The sequence below is a fragment of the Oncorhynchus keta genome, chromosome 12 (genome assembly GCF_023373465.1).
Source record: "Oncorhynchus keta strain PuntledgeMale-10-30-2019 chromosome 12, Oket_V2, whole genome shotgun sequence".
NCBI classification, from domain to species: Eukaryota; Metazoa; Chordata; class Actinopteri; order Salmoniformes; family Salmonidae; genus Oncorhynchus; species Oncorhynchus keta.
Window position 1 is genome coordinate 22,005,819 of NC_068432.1, and position 22,227 is coordinate 22,028,045.

General features: G+C 41.0%; 1 protein-coding gene across 3 annotated transcripts in view; it reads right to left on the reverse strand.

The window, feature by feature from the left end:
• The window catches only part of LOC118391136 (delta-sarcoglycan-like), a 284,512-nt gene that overhangs the window by 47,888 nt on the left and 214,397 nt on the right, over window positions 1-22,227 (reverse strand). For all 3 annotated transcript variants that reach the window (XM_035782189.2, XM_035782190.2, XM_035782187.2), the window contains exon 3: window positions 3,968-4,069. In XM_035782189.2, coding sequence (XP_035638082.1) covers window positions 3,968-4,069 — 102 coding nt within the window. The remainder of the gene's footprint in view (window positions 1-3,967; window positions 4,070-22,227) is intronic.

The following is a 22,227-nucleotide window of genomic DNA, read 5'->3' on the forward strand; positions in this document are numbered from 1 at the left end:
GCATAAGCTACAAATGGATATAATTGGTTTAGGGCTTTATGGGCGGGAACTTTCTTTTTTACTTCACCCAAAAGTCAGTATGTGAAGTGCTGTTTTGACAGTTTCAAAATACAAATAAGTTAGATCAGTTTAGGTAATACATTTGTTCAATTGTTTATGACAATGTTTAATAAATATTGTCACATGAAAGACAAAATTACTTTGTTAAAAAGTATATTTTACAGTCCTGACTAAATTGCAGCTTGGCGTTCGCTACTGGTAGCTGTGAGGTAGCAGCTAATGTTAGTTTGTTCTAACTAGCTATCCTCTTCCTCTGTTTCTGAATGAATTTATGTAGATTTATTTTTCTAGCTAGCAAAATAGGTGAGCTAGATTTTGTTTGTGTACTGCCATGATTCGATAACATAACTAAGTTTGTCACTACTATTGGCTAGTAAAATCTAGCCAGTTGGACAGTGATAGCCGCAAACTAAAACCGGGGATAGAGACAGGGAAGATAATTAACTTTCTGTTTCATCTGCTGCTGGCTTGCTAGCTAATGTTGACTCAAATGTGTTTTTCCACATGTAATTGATAAAACTGTATTTTTATTCTATAATTAATGTAATTGTGTCAATGTGACAAAATCCTCTCTGAACTGATCCTCTCTGAACATAGCCATGTAAAATATGGCTACAACAGTAGAAGCTACCTATGCACCAACTTCAGTCTATCAGGTTTTCTGACATGGTTTTACTGTCTGGCAGAGATATATTTCTAGGATTGTACTGTTAGCTCCTGGTAATTAGCTAGCTATATTACCGAAATTACTCAATCCTAAATTAACTAGATAGGATGGAATACTTTGAGTTTGGTCCACTATGACTGTCCCTGATCAGGTGATGGCTTATCCATGTGTGATGGATGAACTTATCCAGACACAAGCAAAGAAAGTGTTTCCTATAAGTCAGATAATTCTGGTTAGCCTACAGCCCTTTAGTGACTCAAAACGTTTTTATAGTATGTGTTATGGATTTATTAAACAATAAATCATTATTTTTCCCACACAGAAAATCAACATTTGGCTAGCCGGGTCCCAGATCTGTTTGTGATGTCTTGCCAACTCCTATTGTATGATTGTTGTCATGCCATATTACCAAAGAAGTTGGCTACACATAGGAGTTAGCTATATGACACAGTCTGATAAAATATCAAGCTAACAATTTGCTAATTGTCAGAACAGAAAGAGTGAAAATTTAATGTACCAGAGGCCAACTCTAGTAATCATAGGGTTTGTTACAAGAAAGATACCAAGGAGAATAGGAAGTGGTTTGTTTGTGTAGCACCTAAATGAGAGGGAAAACATAACTATCAAATATGTCTACACTAACACCCTGTCTAGGAAATAGGGTTCCATTTGGAATGCAGCCCTAACATTGAAAGATGATAAACTATAAGACTGTAAAATAATGTTGGGCTTTTAAATTGTTCCCCTTCGGACTGTTCACGTGATAGCTATATGCCTAGTGTAATGGATGTACAGAAGAAATTGAAGTTGTAAAAGCCAATTATTGCTATTGTAATGCTTATTCTAATCATATTATGTAATATCAGATACATTCTGAGGGCAATATCCCTGAGATGAATGTTGTTTATAATGTTATTAAGTGTTATGTGAGACCTGAACGTGGCGTAAATTATTAGAATTTTCTTTCATGCTACACTTCTCAAAAGGCACCCAATTGTTGGAACAACACTAATACAGTATACTATGTGGGAGAGGGAGAAGAATTGGAGAAGAGAGAGAGAAACAAAAGAGAGATGGAGGGAAAAAGCAGTAGAGAGGATCCTTGCTTAGGGTTTTCTATCTATTTATCTCCTTTGGATCAGACAATTGTCATCTCCCATTTCTCTCTCTCTCTCGATAATTACTATCTCTCTCTCTCTCTCTCTCTCTCTCTCTCTCTCTCTCTCTCTCTCTCTCTCTCTCTCTCTCTCTCTCTCTCTCTCTCTCTCTCTCTCTCTCTCTCTCTCTCTCTCTCTCTCTCTCTCTCTCTCTCTCTCTCTCTCTCTCTCTCAGATGAGATAAAGCATGTGGCTCTGCACATTATCAAACTATCCATCCATTGCATGCTCTGTGGTATTATTACTGCCAGGCAGAGGGTGAGAATGTCTATCGCTCCATCTCCTATGACATCACCTCTCTCTGATACTACTCTCCCTCTTTTGTAAACCTTTGGCAAATATGACCATAACTCTATCCTCCTGATCTCTGCTTACAAGCAAAAACTTAAACAAGAAGTTCCAGTGAAGCGCTCAGTACATAAGTGGTCTGATGAAGAGGATGCTAAGCTACAAGACTATTTCGCTAACGCAGATTGAAATATGTTCCGGGATTCATCCGATGTCATTGAGGAGTTTACCACATCAGTCACCGGCTTTAAGTGCATTGACGCTGTAGTTCCCACAGTGACAGTACGTACATATCCCAACCGAACACGCCCACATTCACATCAATGGGACTGTAGTGGAGCGCGTCCAGAGCTTTAAGTTCCTCAGTGTCCACATTGCTAAGGACCTATCATTGTCCAAACCCACCAACATAGTCATTAAGAGGGCACAACAATGCCTCATTCCCCTCAGGAGGCTGAAAAGATTTGACATGGGCCCTCAGATCCTCCAAAAATTCTACAGCTGTACCATTGAGAGCATTTTGACTGGCTGCATCACCGCTTGGTATGGCAACTGATCGGCATTCGACCGCAAGGCCCTACAGAGTGTAGTACGTACGGCCCAGTACATCACTGGGGCCGAACTCCCTGCCATCCAAGACCTCTAAGGAAGGCGGTATTAGAGGAAGGCCCTAAAAATTGTCATAGACTGTTCTCTGTAATACTGCATGCCAAATGGTACCAGAGCGCTAAGTCTGGCACCAAAAGGCTCCTGAATAGCCACCCACAAGCCATAAAACTGCTAAATAGTTAACCAAATAGCTACCCGGACAATCTGCATTGACTCACTGGACTCTACCCACACATACTTACACTGACACTCCAGCACAACACACACACACACACGCACACGCACACGCACACGCACACGCACACGCACACGCTGCTGCTACCGTCTATTATCTATCCTGTTACCTAGTCACTTTACCCATACCTACCTCAATTTCCTTGTTGCCTGCATATCGGCAGTACCACAGTATGAGTCATAATAAACATAAAACCTAGCAGTCAAATAAGGAAATGGTTCCAATCATTTTTCCAGGTGACTTTAATCAATATATTTGCTTGTTTTGACCCTCCAAAAATGAAATGCTAATTAGCTGCTAATGTGGCTATCATAGAAATCTACAAATGCCATGATGATCTGAACGAGACTGCTGAATCAAGGCAAAAGTAAGAATCTCTGGATTCTTCATTTAGTAATGAATAAATTGGCAAAATGTCTTTAAATTGACAATTCTGTGAGCTGTCTTGTGCACGTTTTAAATTGACACAATACCTGTGAGCAAAGGTGTTAGCTAGAGATTACGTGCCAGATCTTGCAGGGATTTGTAGTCTGAGAGTAAATAGAGCTGAATATATTGATAAAAGCCACCCTGTCTGAGAGAGATTTACATAGTTATCAAAATGCCTACATGAAACACAGCCCTTATTTTAAGTGTTTCTAAAATTCCCTATGGGAAAAATAAATGGTGGAAAAACGATTGGAGCCATTTCACTGTTTGACCGCCAGGTTTTATGGGTATTACGATACCTCCATTGTGGGGCTATAGAGCCAAACTATCATTGCTCATTGTGTATTTACTCCTCGTGTTACAATTTTATTATATTATTATGTTTTTATTTTTTTATTGTATTCTGCATTGTTGGGAAGGGTTGTAAGTAATAATTTCACTTTGACTCAACTCCTGTTGTTTACGAAGCATATGACAATCAAAATGTTATTTAGTGGTGGAAGTGTCAGGGGCAGTACTTACTGGTCTCGACTGAATTTCTTTAGCATACAGAGGTTGAAGAAACTCAGAGTCCCCCTCCAGTTTCAGGCCCTTCTCCGTTATTCTTAAATTGCCCATACCATCCTGTATAGAAAGAGAAAAGGAATAGGATATGGTCAATATTTAAGTAGGAGTTGAGGGAGTTCCATCTGCTGATGGTACTAATGCACACATATCATGAATTCATCTCATCCATACTTCATTGGACGTAAACATATTGATATAGGCATAAATCAACTAGCTACAGTAATGGTGTGAATACCACAATATCAAGCACTGGATATTGGAACAGTGTTCACAAAGCCCCTATCTGTTTCTCTGTGTTACTGAACCATGTCAGACTAAAGGATATCAAGCAATGATGAGCAGAGCTTTGGAGAACAGAGAGGAGTTCACAGAGCGCCTTTGATTCCAACAGGTTTGACTTTGACCTTTTGCTTCCCCTGGTCAATAAATAAGCATGGTGGATCACTGTAAAGATGATATACTTGTCTGATAAGAGACAGGAGCTCTCGTTCTCTCTCTATTCCTCCATGTGATCATCAGGAGATATTTGATCCATATTTGATCCTGAGTTCTGAGGAGCATTACCAAATGGAGACCAAGACCCGTGCAATCCCTCTGGATCTGAATGCTTTAAAACACCTTCTGACGATCCCTCCTCTCTCCGTCTTCCCACCTCTTTCTACCTTCTCTATTCCAATTCTGACAAGATAGTGAGAAATGTAAAGTGAGATCTGAACGTGGCTTGAATATGTATATATCTATCCTGTGGATCGGCAAACCATATGAGATGATATAGCTGATAAATGGAAGTAGCATAGACACTTTGAAGAAGGCAAAAGCCTATGTGATGACTAGATATATCTTTTTTGCCACTCTGCAGTATGTCCACCTTCCCACTATGGAGGAAAGTGACTGCCTTAATCATCCGATTCAGCCATTGATTTACATCAAAGATTCGGATTCACTCTGTCCTGCTTTTGCTGTATTATTATTCACTCGTTACCCTCACAGCTCTTCCATTTCAGAAGCTATCTGAACCATCACTGAAGACGCACAATAGTTGATATAGTCACTTGTTCATCCTCTTCATCTCTCCCTCTGTTACAGAAACTCACATCCCCAGAGTTTGAGCATCTGAGACATGCTGTGACACTGTGTATAAATGCACAGATCTCTGAGTACTGTAGGAAACTCGAATTCCAGGAATTCCACCGATTTTGTGAGTCTTGCACCTCTCCCAAAAGTGCGCAACATGAGAGTAACACAGCTAACAACCCACTGGGTAAAGATGTAGTTTCAAAGTCTAGTTTTGAGTTACATTTGGTTGAGTTGTCAACTAATGTGAATTCAATGTGAAATCAACAACAAATATCACCACGTCATTTGATTTAGGTTACAATTTGGGTGATAAACAGCCAGTTCCCTTATGTTGATTACTTTTTTCAAATCCAATCAGTTTTCCACGTTGACTCAACATTATCACATGGATTTTTTTTTAAATGATGTGGAAGCAACGTTGATCAACCAATTTTTCATCCCAGTGGGAAGAAACTTCACCATTATGAAAAGGGACACTTTTTCATCTTTGAGAAAATTTCTGGCAATGTACCCTGGGGGTTTGAAACCGGTGCTGGACTATTCCTGGAATGTTTTTGGACAGAACAGTTGAAAGGTATCAAAACCTAATATCCTGGACAATTCGAGGTGAGATAGCCATAATCTCTTACCTCCCACACACACACGTATTTGGGTATAGGAATGCAACAGCCAGTGTTCACTCTCTCTCTCTCTCTCTCTCTCCCTACTCCCTCTCTCTCTCTCTGAGTGAGCAGTATGGTGTGGGGTGGTGTGGGGAGGACAGGCAGGAGGCATGTCATGAATAATGCAGATAGGCACTCATTGACAGAGGAGCACCAGTACACTCAGGTGTGTCTTCTCCTCTCTTCTATGTTTCTCTATTTTCCTCTACTCTCCTCGCTACACATCGCTCCGGTCCGTCGGGAATCAACAAACCTTCACTCGCATGCCACAATTTATGCAGCATCAAGGAGTAAATTGATTTCCACTCAACACATCTTGGCACGAATGTCACTGCTCTGGGAGTTTGATATTTATTGTGGACCCAAGAATGTGGAATGGAGCGTGTGGCTTGTGTGTAGCTTGCATGTGTAGTGTGTGTGTCTGTGAGCATGTGTGCCTGCCTGCATTTGTGCGGGTGCCTCCGTGCCGGTCTGCCTGTGTCAGTGTGTGTGTGACAGTGTCCCTGGCTAAGATGTAGATTCCATCTCTTGATGTAACTGAGGGATGGCGGTGAGCCAGCGGGAGCGAAGCACACAGCCAAAACAACACTGCTCCTTGTCGACAGCTGTTAAGGGTCCTCTCCGCCAAGCCACCAGATCTTATCTGCCATGCTGACAAAAGGAGACAACGACACAGCAGCAGCACACATTTGCATGAGAGTCAGGAGGTTGTTCGCCCCCTGTTAGCTAATGAATGCACATGCATCAGTACAGGTGACCTACCTGCTGAACAGAACCAAGCTGTGCCAGGCGTAGTGGGCTGGGCAGGAGACACAAGGTGATGGGGCAGTGTCTGGGACAAAGTACGCTTTCAGACGTGAGAATGGAATTGCGTGCTCTCACACATACACGCACAGATGTGCACACAAACACACACAGATGGCGTACACATACACACACATGCACATGCACACGCACACACACACACACAGTCTCACTCCACAACCGGAGAGAAAGTGTGGGACACTTTGAAATCACTACGATTCATAATGTCAATATTGAGGGATCTCAGAGCTATTATCAACATGTAACTTATTCCCTCATCACTTGAGGCAAGAACAAATAAAGTGAGATGATTTAAACATCTTTATGATTAACAGAGAAAAGTATTAGTTAGCTTTTTCTATATGCTGTAGTCACTGCACAGGATCTATTTATTAGGATACTCATAAAAATCATAAAATCATGTATTTTACGAGGAGAGACAGTACTTTTCCTTTGCAAACTCTGCATGACTGTACACAATCGCTAATTTGAGTTTAAATGATTAGCAAACATTCCTTCCCTGACTGAGTCATTGCAATTATTAAATTCCCGAAAAACTATTCTACAAAATCATGTAAAGTAAGTATAACACATCAGTGGATATAATTAGAAGACTGATGAAAAAGTGGAGGTAAGAAGAAGACTGACGAAAAGATGAGCTTTAGGCCTAGTTCATATTGTCCGGTAAAACAGTAGGTTGTTGCTATGGTAGAAATAGATGTAACTATTTTAGAGAGGGTTGGAGGCCATGGCATGGTTCATTAACATATAGAATGGGATTACAATGTTCCTCTGCATACAGCCCAGCCATGATTCATAAAGTCTAATACATTACAATCTATCAGGATATACGATGTGATCAAACTTAAGGATTACCATAGCTTAAATTACAACACCCCTTCCAGCAGCTTACAGTTTTAACCCCTGAATGAAGGATATAATGATCAATTGCAGATCACAGGACATGAAAACAAACAACAAGCCATATGCTATAGTTGAAAATGTGAGAATTATGTGATCCTGAAGCATGTGTAGGTGTGATTTTCTCATTTGAAATGACAGCCGCTGTTTTCACTTTAAATACCTTCTGTCACTACAACTTGTCCTAAAGTGAAAAAATAAATAAATAAATGACAAAACAGACAAATGTCTAGCTCAGAACATTTGGTGCTCTTTCAACGCTCCTTTGCCACCCTAGTGGCTTTGCTTGCTACTTCAGCTCTAAGTCCTCAGTAATACATTTTGACAATGCACTGATATAGTTTCAACCCTTTGATTTCAAACACCACAGCCCATCTTGCAGACGATTCCACTTATTCCACAAGTGATAGCTGCAATTCTGCTGTGGTCATGTATATATATATATATACAGTTGAAGTCGGAAGTTTACATACACTCAGTTTGGAGTCATTAAAACTCATTTTTCAACCCCTCCACAAATTTCTTCTTCACAAACTATAGTTTTGGTAAGTCGGTTTTGGCAAGTTTTGGTAAGTCTGTTAGGACATCTACTTGTGCATGACACAAGTAATTTTTCCAACAACTGTTTACAGACAGATGATATCACTTATCACAATTCCAGTGGGGCGGCAGGGTAGCTTAGTGTTTAGAGCGTTGGACTAGTAACCGAAAAGTTGCAAGTTCATATCCCCGAGCTGACAAGGTACAAATCTAACATTCTGCCCCTGAACAGGCAGTTAACCCACTGTTCCTAGGCCGTTATTGAAAATAAGAATGTGTTCTTTAACTGACTTGCCTAGTTAAATAAAGGTTAAATAAATTAAAAAACAATTGCAGTGGGTCAGAAGTTTACATACACCAAGTTGACTGTGCCTTTAAACAGCTTGGAAAATTCCAGAAAATTATGTCATTGCCTTTAGAAGCTTCCGATAGGCTAATTGACATCATTTGAGTCAATTGGAGGTGTACCTGTGGATGTACACTGCTCAAAAAAAATAAAGGGAACACTTAAACAACACAATGCAACTCCAAATCAATCACACTTCTGTGAAATCAAACTGTCCACTTAGGAAGCAACACTGATTGACAAGAAATTTCACATGCTGTTGTGCAAATGGAATAGACAACAGGTGGAAATTATAGGCAATTAGCAAGACACCCCCAATAAAGGAGTGGTTCTGCAGGTGGGGACCACAGACCCCTTCTCAGTTCCTATGCTTCCTGGCTGATGTTTTGGTCACTTTTGAATGCTGGCGGAGCTTTCACTCTAGTGGTAGCATGAGACGGAGTCTACAACCCACACAAGTGGCTCAGGTAGTGCAGCTCATCCAGGATGACACATCAATGCGAGCTGGGGCAAGAAGGTTTGCTGTGTCTGTCAGCGTAGTGTCCAGAGCATGGAGGCGCTACCAGGAGACAGGCCTGTACATCAGGGGACGTGGAGGAGGCCGTAGGAGGGCAACAACCCAGCAGCAGGACCGCTACCTCCGCCTTTGTGTAAGGAGGAGCAGGAGGAGCACTGCCAGAGCCCTGCAAAATTACCTCCAGCAGGCCACAAATGTGCATGTGTCTGCTCAAACGGTCAGAAACAGACTCCATGAGGGTGGTATGAGGGCCCGACATCCACAGGTGGGGGTTGTGCTTACAGCCCAACACCGTGCAGGACGTTTTTCATTTGCCAGAGAACACCAAGATTGGCAAATTCGCCACTGGCGCCCTGTGCTCTTCACAGATGAAAGCAGGTTCACACTGAGCACATGTGACAGACGTGACAGTCTGGAGACGCCGTGGAGAATGTTCTGCTGCCTGCAACATCCTCCAGCATGACCGGTTTGGCGGTGGGTCAGTCATGGTGAGGGGTGACGTTTCTTTGGGGGGCCGCACAGCCCTCCATATACTCGCCAGAGGTAGCCTGACTGCCATTAGGTACCGAGATGAGATCCTCAGACCCCTTGTGAGACCATATGCTGGTGCGGTTGGCCCTGGGTTCCTCCTAATGCAAGACAATGCTAGACCTCATGTGGCTGGAGTGTGTCAGCAGTTCCTGCAAGAGGAAGGCATTGATGCTATGGACTGGCCCGCCCGTTCCCCAGACCTGAATCCAATTGAGCACATCTGAGACATCATGTCTCGCTTCATCCACCAATGCCACATTGCACCACAGACTGTCAAGGAGTTGACGGATGCTTTAGTCCAGGTCTGGACTGGAGGAGTTCCCTCAGGAGACCATCCGCCACCTCATCAGGAACACGCCCAGGCGTTGTAGGGAGATCATACAGGCACGTGGAGGCCACACACACTACTGGATCTAATTTTGACTTGTTTCAAGGACATTACATCAAAGTTGGATCAGCCTGTAGTGTGGTTTTCCACTTTAATTTTGAGTGTGACTCCAAATCCAGACCTCCATGGGTTGATAAATTTGATTTCCATTTATAATTTGTGTGATTTTGTTGTCAGCACATTCAACTATGTAAAGTATTTAATAAGAATATTTCATTCATTCATATCTAGGATGTGTTATTTTAGTGTATTTCAGTCTCTCTTTGCTTGACATCATGGGAAAATCAAAAGAAATCAACCAAGACCTCAGAAAAAAAATTCTAGACCTCCACATGTCTGATTCATCCTTGGGAGCAATTGGACAAATGGACAATGACCCCAAACATACTTCCAAAGTTGTGGCAAATTGGCTTAAGGACAACAAAGTAAAGGATTGGAGTGGCCATCACAAATCCCTGAACCAATCCTATAGAAAATGTGTGGGCAGAACTGACAAAGCACTTGAGAGCAAGGAGGCCTACAAACCTGACTCAGTTACACCAGCTCTGTCAGGAGGAATGGGCCAAAATTCACCCAACTTATTGTAGGAAGCTTGTGGAAGGCTCCCCGAAACGTTTGACCCAAGTTAAACAATTTAAAGGCAATGCAACCAAATACTATTTGAGTGTATATATGTAAACTTCTGACCTACTTGGAATGTGAAATAAAAGCTGAATAGTCTCAACTATTCTTCTGACATTTCAGATTCTTAAAATAAAGAGGTGATCCTAGCTGACCTAAGGCAGGGAAATTTTACTAGGATTAAATGTCAGGAATTGTGAAAACTGAGTTTAAATGTACTTGGCTAAGGTGTATGTAAACTTCCGACTTCAACTGTACATAAATATACAATATATAGTGGAATTGCCTTTCAGATTGCTCTATGCAGCATCCAAATACCACATCTACTGATCGAGGCCTTCAAAGCAAAGAGAAGCCAACACCACATCATCCATCAAGAGTATTTTGGCTTTGAGGAGGAGTGTAAGAGAGAGTGAGAGGGAAAGATAGAGAAAGAGGGAGATGGAGAGAGAGGGAAAGAGACAATGGAGACAGACACAATAGAGAGGGAAAGAAAGTGAGATGGGAAAGAAGAGGAGCGAGACACAGAAAGAAAAAGAGAGGGATGAGAGAGAGATATCTGTCCCATTGAATTAACCTGGCAAAGTGTGCACACCACTCCATCTGAGTTTGACCCTGATTTAAGAGAGGGGGATTCACTGTCAGTCAGCTGCTATAGATTTCCTATTAACTTTATATTCATTCGGGCTGTACAACACAACCCTGAGCCGCCTATAGGAGTGCTGAATCAAGATGTGCCATGACAGTGATTGATATGCTGTGCCAGAACACACTAGAGCCCCCTCCCCGTAATGGATGGCTCATGATACAATACCAAAAAGTGCAATTATCACCTCTTAATTTCTCATCTCTCACCGCTAATTGTAAACAGTTATTATTATTATTTTTTCAGGTGGACATGGAGGCTGAAAGAGCTTCTAGGAAGAGGCAGTGATTGTCACGCTCAAGCCATGACTTTGTGACTGTGCACTCTCCGAATTGAAGAGACACAGTTTGGACATTGATTGACTGGGCTGATGATGAAACGCAATGTCCTGGAATTGACCTGACCGAACCGCTCAAGCAGAGGGAAGTTGACTGTCCACCACCACCAACTTTGTTTCCCTACAAGACGGCCGCAAAAACTAAAGTGCCTCTGCAGCATTCCCCGTCACTCTCTGTTTGCACACCGAGACACTTCAAATTAGGTATTTTTCATAGCCTCCTAGCATCTCCCCCAGATCCATGCCACTAGATCAGGATTCCATAACAACCTGCATGTACAAATTTACGACACCAGGGCTTTATTGACTCTGAGCAGGGAGATTGAATAGCCTTGTTTTCAAGGCACAACATCAAAGGGAAGTGCTGGCTTCAAGGTCTTAATAGATTCTGCCACAGCAGAGTGGGGAAGGCTTTTTACTCCCCTACTGCAGAGACACTGGACAAAGGCAAGCCTCTTATTCACTCTGTGCTCCTTTTCAATATGACTGCTATGGTGCCTCCCCCAGTAAAAAAAAGTATTCTCTCTTTGTCATCCTCTGTCTAACACTGAAAAACAGGCAATTTTCTTGAGATATTTTACAGAAGAACCTGCTGTATGTTTCTATTGAGCTATGCTATTTTGCACTGTCCTTGGACCTAGTTATGAAAGCTATAGCCAATAGTGCTGTATATATTGTCCTGTCTATTTTAGCAGGGAAGTGTCAATGGCAATGTATGTTCCCTCCGGACTCGAACACAGCCCTGCAACTCGAGATAATGTTTTAATTGAGTTGACCTGTATAACGCTACCTATAATTAACTAGAGCTGTGTAGAAGAGAGTGTTCGGGCTTACGTGTATTTGTGTACATTTTTTTTGTGGAATGTACTACGCTGCTCTACTACATTGTTGAGATACATTGAGTTTCCTTGTAGGCCTATTTGGCAAGAAAACTGAAGCGAGCTGTAGCCTATTTATGAGTCTTTCATTAAAGAATGTGAAATAATGCTGTGTTTATTTGCTGCTTTTCATTAAATCATGTAGCTGTTCTTTAGGCTATGGCCTAAAATACATTTGTTAATATGGGCAAAATATTATAGTATAGTGTAGGCTATCGAATTTATGAAAGTAAACAGTTTATGCTAAGATTTTGGGATCTGGTAAAAGGCCGACATTTGTGCGTTCCAATTCAAAATAGACTGCCAAAATAAATGGAAACATTGTAACAATAGCCTCTATGATTAAAGGGATTGGAGTCCCTGTAGACGACACTACAGTGGTAGGCTTGATTACTGTTACGAATCCCTTTTGGCCCGACAGTCTAGGGGGGATGGTAATGAGACCCGTAACATAACTCATGCAATTTATAATAGTGACAAAGTAAAAGTGAGAACGAAATAACCACAACAACTGAAATCTACCGTCAAACTCAAGGTTTATTGTAAAACACACAGTAATGGGGGGAGCAGGAAAAGAGGCTGAGCTGGACCCAAGGAAAGAAATAAGTATTCAAAAACACCCCTAAGCTAGACTCGTCTATTTCAACACCAGCTAACTAACCAACCAAAAATACAGTGGGTGGTCCGCCCAGTTCTAACTAGTGTATTTAACAAAGTCTACCTACGGGTAGTGTATGCCCATGGGCGACTTGTCTTGGTTCCCCCTTTTCCCACCAGAAAACAAACACCATAATCAAAAACAATACTCACAGGTGAGGACAAAGTGATATGGAGGTGCTCAAACAAAAGATAGCGCAATACATAAAGAGAGTGCAACAGAGAGCTCCACAGACATGGCATTTACAGAGAGATTGAGCTCTAAAGCAAACAACTGTCAGGGTTTTTAAACCAAGGGAAAGGAGGGTGATAGGAACTGTGATAGGGTAGGAAACAGGAGGAGGTGTGTCTTCTGATTGATGATTGGTGACTGATTGGGGAGTGATGATTTTCACCTGTGAGGGGAGAAGGAGAGAAAAGAAACACACACACACAGGATACACACACAGGATACTGGTATCCGTAACAATTACCAACAACGACGAGACAGCCTATAGGGAGGAGGTGAGGGCCCTCGGAGTGTGGTGTCAGGAAACAACCTCACAGTCAACGTCAACAAAACAAAGGAGATGATCGTGGACTTCAGGATACAGCAGAGGGAGCACCCCCCCTATCCACATCGACGGGACAGTAGTGGAGAAGGTGGAAAGTTCCTCAGTGTACAAATCACGGACAAACTGAAATGGTCGACCCACACTGACAGCGTGGTGAAGAAGGCGCAGCAGCGCCTCTTCAACCTCAGGAGGCTGAAGAAATGTGTCTTGTCACTGAAAACACTCATCCACTTTTACAGATGCCGGGCTGTATCACCGCCTGGTACGGCAACAGCTTTGTCCACAACCGTAAGGCTCTCCAGAGGGTAGTGAGGTCTGCACAACGCATCACCGGGGGCAAAGTACCTGCCCCCAGGACACATACACCTCCCGATGTCACAGGAAAGCCAAAAAGATCATCAAGGACAACAACCACCCGAGCCACTGCCTGTTCACCCCGCTATCATCCAGAAGGCGAGATCAGTACAGGTACATCAAAGCTGTGACCGAGAGACTGAAAAGTACAGTGCCTTGAGAAAGTATTCGGCCCCCTTGAACTTTGCGACCTTTTGCCACATTTCAGGCTTCAAACATAAAGATATAAAACTGTTTTTTTTTTGTGAAGAATCAACAACAAGTGGGACACAATCATGAAGTGGAACGACATTTATTGGATATTTCAAACTTTTTTAACAGATCAAAAACTGAAAAATTGAGCGTGCAAAATTATTCAGCCCCCTTAAGTTAATACTTTGTAGCGCCACCTTTTGCTGCGATTACAGCTGTAAGTCGCTTGGGGTATGTCTTTATCAGTTTTGCACATCGAAAGACCAAATTTTTTTCCCATTCCTCCTTGCAAAACAGCTCGAGCTCAGTGAGGTTGGATGGAGAGCATTTGTGAACAGCAGTTTTCAGTTCTTTCCACAGATTCTCGATTGGATTCAGGTCTGGACTTTGACTTGTCCATTCTAACACCTGGATATGTTTATTTTTGAACCATTCCATTGTAGATTTTGCTTTATGTTTTGGATCATTGTCTTGTTGGAAGACAAATCTCCATCCCAGTCTCAGGTCTTTTGCAGACTCCATCAGGTTTTCTTCCAGAATGGTCCTGTATTTGGCTCCACCCATCTTCCCATCAATTTTAACCATCTTCCCTGTCCCTGCTGAAGAAAAGCAGGCCCAAACCATGATGCTGCCACCAACATGTTTGACAGTGGGGATGGTGTGTTCAGGGTGATGAGCTGTGTTGCTTTTACGCCAAACATAAAGTTTTGCATTGTTGCCAAAAAGTTCAATTTTGGTTTCATCTGACCAGAGCACCTTCTTCCACATGTTTGGTGTGTCTCCCAGGTGGCTTGTGGCAAACTTTAAACAACACTTTTTATGGATATCTTTGAGAAATGGCTTTCTTCTTGCCACTCTTCCATAAAGGCCAGATTTGTGCAATATACGACTGATTGTTGTCCTATGGACAGAGTCTCCCACCTCAGCTGTAGATCTCTGCAGTTCATCCAGAGTGATCATGGGCCTCTTGGCTGCATCTCTGATCAGTCTTCTCCTTGTATGAGCTGAATGTTTAGAGGGACGGCCAGGTCTTGGTAGATTTGCAGTGGTCTAAAACTCCTTCCATTTCAATATTATCGCTTGCACAGTGCTCCTTGGGATGTTTAAAGCTTGGGAAATATTTTTGTATCCAAATCCGGATTTAAACTTCTTCACAACAGTATCTTGGACCTGCCTGGTGTGTTCCTTGTTCTTCATGATGCTCTCTGCGCTTTTAACAGACCTCTGAGACTATCACAGTGCAGGTGCATTTATACGGAGACTTGATTACACACAGGTGGATTGTATTCATCATCATTAGTCATTTAGGTCAACGTTGGATCATTCAGAGATCCTCACTGAACTTCTGGAGAGGGTTTGCTGCACTGAAAGTAAAGGGGCTGAATAATTTTGCACGCCCAATTTTTCAGTTTTTGATTTGTTAAAAAAGTTTGAAATATCCAATAAATGTCATTCCACTTCATGATTGTGTCCCACTTGTTGTTGATTCTTCACAAAAAAGACAGTTTTATATCTTTATGTTTGAAGCCTGAAATGTGGCAAACGGTCGCAAAGTTCAAGGGGGCTGTCACGCCTTGGTCATTGTATTTTGTGTTTTCGTTATATATTTGGTCAGGCCAGGGTGTGACATGGGTTTATGTTATTGTATTTTCGTATTGGGGTTTGTAGTATTTGGGATCGCTGCTGATTAGGGGTGTTGTATAGGCTTGGCTGCCTGAGGCGGTTCTCAATCAGAGTCAGGTGATTCTCGTTGTCTCTGATTGCGAACCGTATTTAGGTAGCCCGGTTTCGCTTTGTATTTCGTGGGTGATTGTTCCTGTCTCTGTGTAGTTTCACCAGATAGGCTGTAATTAGGTTTCACGTTCCGTTTGTTGTTTTTTGTATATGTATAAGTTATTTCATGTATCACGATCTCTTCATTAAAGATATGAGTAACCACTACGCTGCATTTCGGTCCGACTCTCTTTCCACAAACGAAGAACGCTGTTACAGGGGCAGAATACTTTCGCAAGGCACTGTAGCTGCTATCTCAAGGCCATCAAACTGTTAAACAGCCATCACTAACATTGAGTGGCTGTTGCCAACATACTGAGTCAAATCTCTAGCCACTTTAATAATTGAAAATTGGATGTAATAAATGTATCACTAGTAACTTTAAACAATGCCACTTTAAATCATGTTTACATACCCTACATTACTATACTGTACTATATGTATATACTGTACTATACTTTCTACTGCATCTTGTCTATGCCGTTCGGCCATCGCTCATCCATATATTTATATGTACATTTTCGTATTCATTCCTTTACACTTGTGTGTATATGGTAGTTGTTGTGAAATTGTTAGATTTACTTGTTAGATATTACTGCACGGTTTTGTATTGAGATAATTGATTAGACTAGATCAGATCACACCTAGCCTACTGGTCAATCAGCTCATAGTTGTCTGGACACTTTCCTATGTGCAGCGCATGTCCGTCATATTTCCTTATATATTTTAGAATACAACTGGAAGCCTATTGATACAGACTTTACATAGGCTATTGGTGCTGATCACTAATATTCCTCAAATCTCTGGAAATATTTAGTATGCTGCCGACAAACAGCTGGGCAGAATATCTAATAATTAGCCTATCCTAAAACCTCATCATGACTATGCTGAAAATTTATGAATTTGTACAGCCCTTGCTAAAGCCAATTATGACGTTTGAGTAGGCTAGGTTTATTCAAGGAAATATAATGTGCCTAGTTTCATTATATTGATAAATAGATTTTATAGAGCAAATTGAAAGAACATTCATTATTACAAGATTGAAATAACTTTGTTGTGTATTAATGAATATATTGGTAGACTTATGAATTAGATTTAAGTTATTCGCCCCAATCCTGTTTTATTTATTCTGTATTTTATTTGATTTCACCTTTATTTAACCAGGTAGGCCAGTTGAGAAATGTTCTCATTTACAACTGCGACCTGGCCAAGATAAAGCAAAGCAGTGCGACAAAAAACAACACAGAGCTACACATGGAATAAACAAAAGTACAGTCAATAACAGTAGAACAATCTATATACAGTGTGTGCAAATGGAGTAAGGAGGTAAGGCAATAAATAGGCCATAGTAGCGAAGTAATTACAATTTAGCAAATTAACACTGGAGTGATAGATGTGAAGATCATGATGTGCAAGTAGAAATACTGGTGTGCAAAAGAGCAAAAACATGTAATAAAAACAATATGGGGATGAGGTAGGTAGTTGGATTGGCTATTCACCAATGGTCTGTGTACAGCTGCAGCGATCGGTGAGCTGCTCAGATAGCTGATGCTTAAAGTTAGTGAGGGAGATATGTCTCCATCTTCAGCAATTTTTGCAATTCTTTCCAGTCATTGGCAGCAAAGAACTGGAAGGAAAGGCGGCCAAAGAAGGTATTGATGACCAGTGAGATATACCTGCTGGAGCATGTGCTACGTACGGGTGGGTGTTCAGTGACCTGAGATAAGGCGGAGCTTTATCTAAAAGGAAGGCAACGAATGCAGAGCATTTTATTCAATATTCTGCCTAATAAACAAGTGTATTTTAACTTCATAAGTGAACCAATATATAAGAGCCTTCAGACAGGTTAAAACTAGTTTTTCTCATGGAGAAATATGACAGCCTTCACTTCCCCATGGCACCACCAGCCAGCTGGCGTTCCTCAGCCAATCGCGCACACACGGATGAGAGTTGCCAACAAAGGAGTTCACTTCTGCTGTAGCCTTTGCTGTAAAATATAAGTCGTTGCGGCGGTGCTTTGGGGGATGGTGTAGTACAAGGTGTGTACAGTAGGTATGGGGAAGGGTCTCTCTCTCTCTCTCTCTCTTGGGGGATTGGAAACCAATTGCAATCCTTCCTCTCTCCCCTGATCAAGTTGAGTTAGAGACTCAGGCCTGTCAACACTCCTTTATCCTGGCTCTAATGTTGATTTCACATGAGAGATGTCTTGCATTTCCACTATTATACACCATCCCCATCCAAACAGAGACTCTGTAGAGGAATTTTAATCTGTGTAACTGCTTAGTTATTCATCGTTCCCCAGGGGTAATTGTGTGGCACCGCATGGTAGAAAACGGGTCACAGACGGCAAAGTTTTTTTTTTTTAAACATCCTATACAGTAGAATTGTTTTTAGTCTATTCTGTACAGTATGAATAAGAGTGAGTAGAGTCAATTGAATAAAACAATGTATGCCTGAGATTCTAAAGCTTTTCATTTTGACTAGTTCGTTGAGGTAGTACGTTGAATAGTCCTGCATTCCCCCAATGTTATCTCACATCCCCGAAGATAGCAAGTCAGCCCTATATACTGGGACAAGTTGTCAGAGTTATCTCCTGTCTACGTTTTGATCTCTACATTTTGGTTATTTTTTCCCCATGAAAAACCATAACCTTCAGGGCTATGCCACATCAGAAGTGGCATCCTGGGCATTCACTGGGAATCTACAATATTGTCAAGGCTGTTTAAAACTAAATTGGATGAGTATTTTTAAGTCTAAAATATATTCATGTCTATTTTTCACGTTATTGTATTATTATTATTATTATGTTAATAGCAAATACTGTGTCATCAAAAAGTGAATCCCATCATCAGATAGAAAGACACAGAGGGAGAGAGAAGGAGAGAAAGGGGATAGACAGAAGATCTGAAATAGATTTCCCTTGTCTTGAAAACATGTAGATTTGTCAATGATCTGCACATCTTGTTTTCTCAGAGCCCCTGCAGTGATCTTAAAGAGAGAGAATGGCCTGCAAGGCAAGAAATAATGACAAGTAACATCACTCTGATCTGTGAATGCCAGTATTGATATTTACTTCAGATCAATTGGGGAAAAGTGTCTATCTGAGAAAGTCTGCAAAGAGCAAGTGTTTGGCATTGAGGCAAAGTGCAGCATTAGGTAGAAAAATAATAATAACTGCTATCATGTTTTTTAAATTTAGAATAACCGCAATCATATCTACTACCACCCTGAATGTAGGGTGCAGTAATAACCAAAAACCTTGACTAGAATGACATATAAGGTTGGCTGGATATAAATGCTGATAACATTTTTTTTTATTTTTTTTTTTTAATACAAAAAGCCAGAGGCACACTCCAACACTCAGACATCATTTACAAACAAAGCATTTGTGTTTAGTGAGTCCGCCAGATCAGAGGCAGTAGGGATGACCAGGGATGTTCTCTTGATGAGTGTGTGAATTGGACCATTTTCCTGTCCTGCTAAGTATTCAAAATGTAACGAGTACTTTTGGGTCTTAGGGAAAATGTAAAAAGTACAATATTTTCATCGGGAATGTAGTGAGGTAAAAGTAAAAGATGTCAAAAATACAAATAGTAAAGTATTGTACAGATACCCCCCAAAATGACTTAAGTAGTACTTTAAAGTATTTTTACTTAAGTACTTTACACCACTGGTGCCAACAGAGGGTAAATCAGCAAACCAGCAGACAGACACTCAGGGCACAGAGGACCAGAGCTAACCATGTGTAGTCCAGAGGGACAATAGCACTAAGTGTATAGAAATGTCCTGATACTTTCCCAACCAGCGGCTACTCCAGGGGCATCACTGTAGTACAATCCTCAGGGATAGACCACTAGTGTCTTTGATCTCCATTTCAAAGAGACACTGACTTCCCTCTCTTCCCATGCCTTGTTATATAATATAATATATCTAGTGGTACAAACCACAACTTGATCAATAGAATAAAATTCCACTCTAAATAAACAAATTGTGTTATGCACACTTAGGTATTTTCGAAGAGAAACCAAGGACGATGTAGACGTAACATACGTATCTTTACTATGATATGTTACATTTCATATGGTACAGTATGTATTCATTTGTGGATGTCCATCATTATTTCCGTATGATATGTCACGAATTACAATTTGTATGATATGTTAAGAATTTCAATTTGTTGTGGCTAACGTTAACTAGGCGTTAGAGGTAGGAGTTCAGGTTATGGGTTAAGGTAAGGGTTCCGAGTTAAGGTTATAGTTAAACTCAGGGTTAAGGTTAGGAGTTAGGGTTAGGGGTTAAGTTTGGGTGAAGGGTTAGCTAACATGCTAAGTAGTTTCAAAGTAGCTAAAAAGCTAAAGTTGTACGTGATGGGATTCAAACACGCAACCTTTGGGTTGCTAGACGTTCGCATTATACACCCATCCATCCTCCATGACTAGCCTCCCTCCTTTGTAACTATGTTACTATTTTACATCTAGTCTTTGAGGCCAGGCGGATTACTCACAACTCCTGTTGTTTTTGCCTTAACTAACCTTACCAAGCATAACATATCATACTAATTTGAGTGTAACAGATTTATGTTTACTATGTTACGTCTTTGAGGCCAGGCTGATCCCTCACACCTCCATTGTTTTTGGCTTAAGTAACCTTCTGTAACCATACCAAATGCAACATTCCATTCCAATTTAAGTGCCACAAATGTACTTTTACTATGTTACATCTAATCTTTCAAGCCAGGCTGATTTCCCACACTTCCAAACAAAATCCAATTCCAGCACATTCTCCATTCTGCTCTTCATTTTGTAAATGAATTACATTGGAAAGGTGGAGAAACAAGCTGGCATGTTTCTCCATGCTCTCTGTCTCTGACCTTTCCATGCTGTTTATGTGTAGTGAGACTTAATTGTCCAGAGTGAGAGCCAGCCAGCCAGTAGGCCGCACATCATCAACAGACTGGGAATTAAACAGGCAGTGAATCCAGCAATCTGGAGGCTGCCTGGGAGAGAATGGGCTGTTTAGATTCAACGTGGGCCAATTCATGTAAGACAGAGGCCTCTCTGTATGGAAAAACAACTATCCAGTTGGTACAGGGATGGAAAGGGAAGAGGCTTTTAGCATAACTCATTTAAACCCTAAGGGGAGTCAGACAATCAAAGCTCATCAATGTTATTTTTCCTCATTGTGTGTGCAGCTGCTGCAATATATGTCTATCACCACACAGTTTAAATTATTTATTATGTGTACAAATAAACAAAATTAAGAGAGAAAACAATATTGTTTGTTCAATTTACCATGGTGGCTGATGAACCTCAAATATTGAAGAAAAATAATTGACAGAAATTATTTAGCAGAAAAATGAATGGGTTGAATTTACTCAACACATTTCATTTCCTAGGTCTCATGAACCACCTATAAGTTGAACCTATGATCTTACTGTGGAGACAAATATTGCCAGGTCTGTCATGCTGTAGTTGATTTTGATTATGAGGACCAGAGTACCAAATAATCATATGTCTGTGTATTTGTCAGGTAAACCAACATGATGACAAACGTGGCCAACCAGCTTGTTGTATATGTAATTACAGATATGTGGTCCGATTCAGGAAACTAGGCATATGTTGAAAGTCACAACTTCACAGGAGAGCCTTTTGAACGGATTTCTTTTTTTAATCAAAATGCGTTTTTTTTGGCAGAAATGTCTTCTTGAACATGTAAACTTTCATGTGACTTAATATCAAATCTGTAAATACTGTACGAATAAAATTGTTAAATTAAATTACGAGCATAGTTGGTTTAGCCACAGAAAAAGGTAGCAACCTTCCCGCTAGCCATTATTGGCTGAGATAATGAGTGGGCTGGACATGCCGAGAGATGAGTTTGGATTGGTCGGTGTTGCATCCTGTGTCTATAAAATGAGCTGCTCGTCATGCATAAATAATAATTTCTACTGCATTTGTTTTGGGAAAGATATTAGGTTAGCCATGGAGAACTGCAAATACAGTATGTTGCTGCTGCTCTCAATAACATTGCTGCCCTGAATTTATCAGGCGCTATCGACAAAGGTCAGTGGGAAAAGGTTGTGATGGACTACTTTCTGGACTACTTTCTAGACAAAGATCGTGCCATGCAATGCTGACTCTCATTTCATAACACGTTTTGAAATCAGTGGAACAACGAGCCAAACAAGTTATGCAAACTAAACGGATACAACACAGGATGTCTTATTGCAAGCTAAATAAAGCTTCTCTTTTAGCTAGCCAGTTGGAGTTCGATGGCTGCTAACTAACAATGAGCCTAACGTTATTTGGTTAACTTTAGCTTGTTATGACAATTGGTTTGTATTGCTAGTAACGTTACTCTGTGGATTGGGATTATAGTACATTTTCTAGCTAACGTTAACGTGACATGTCTAAACAA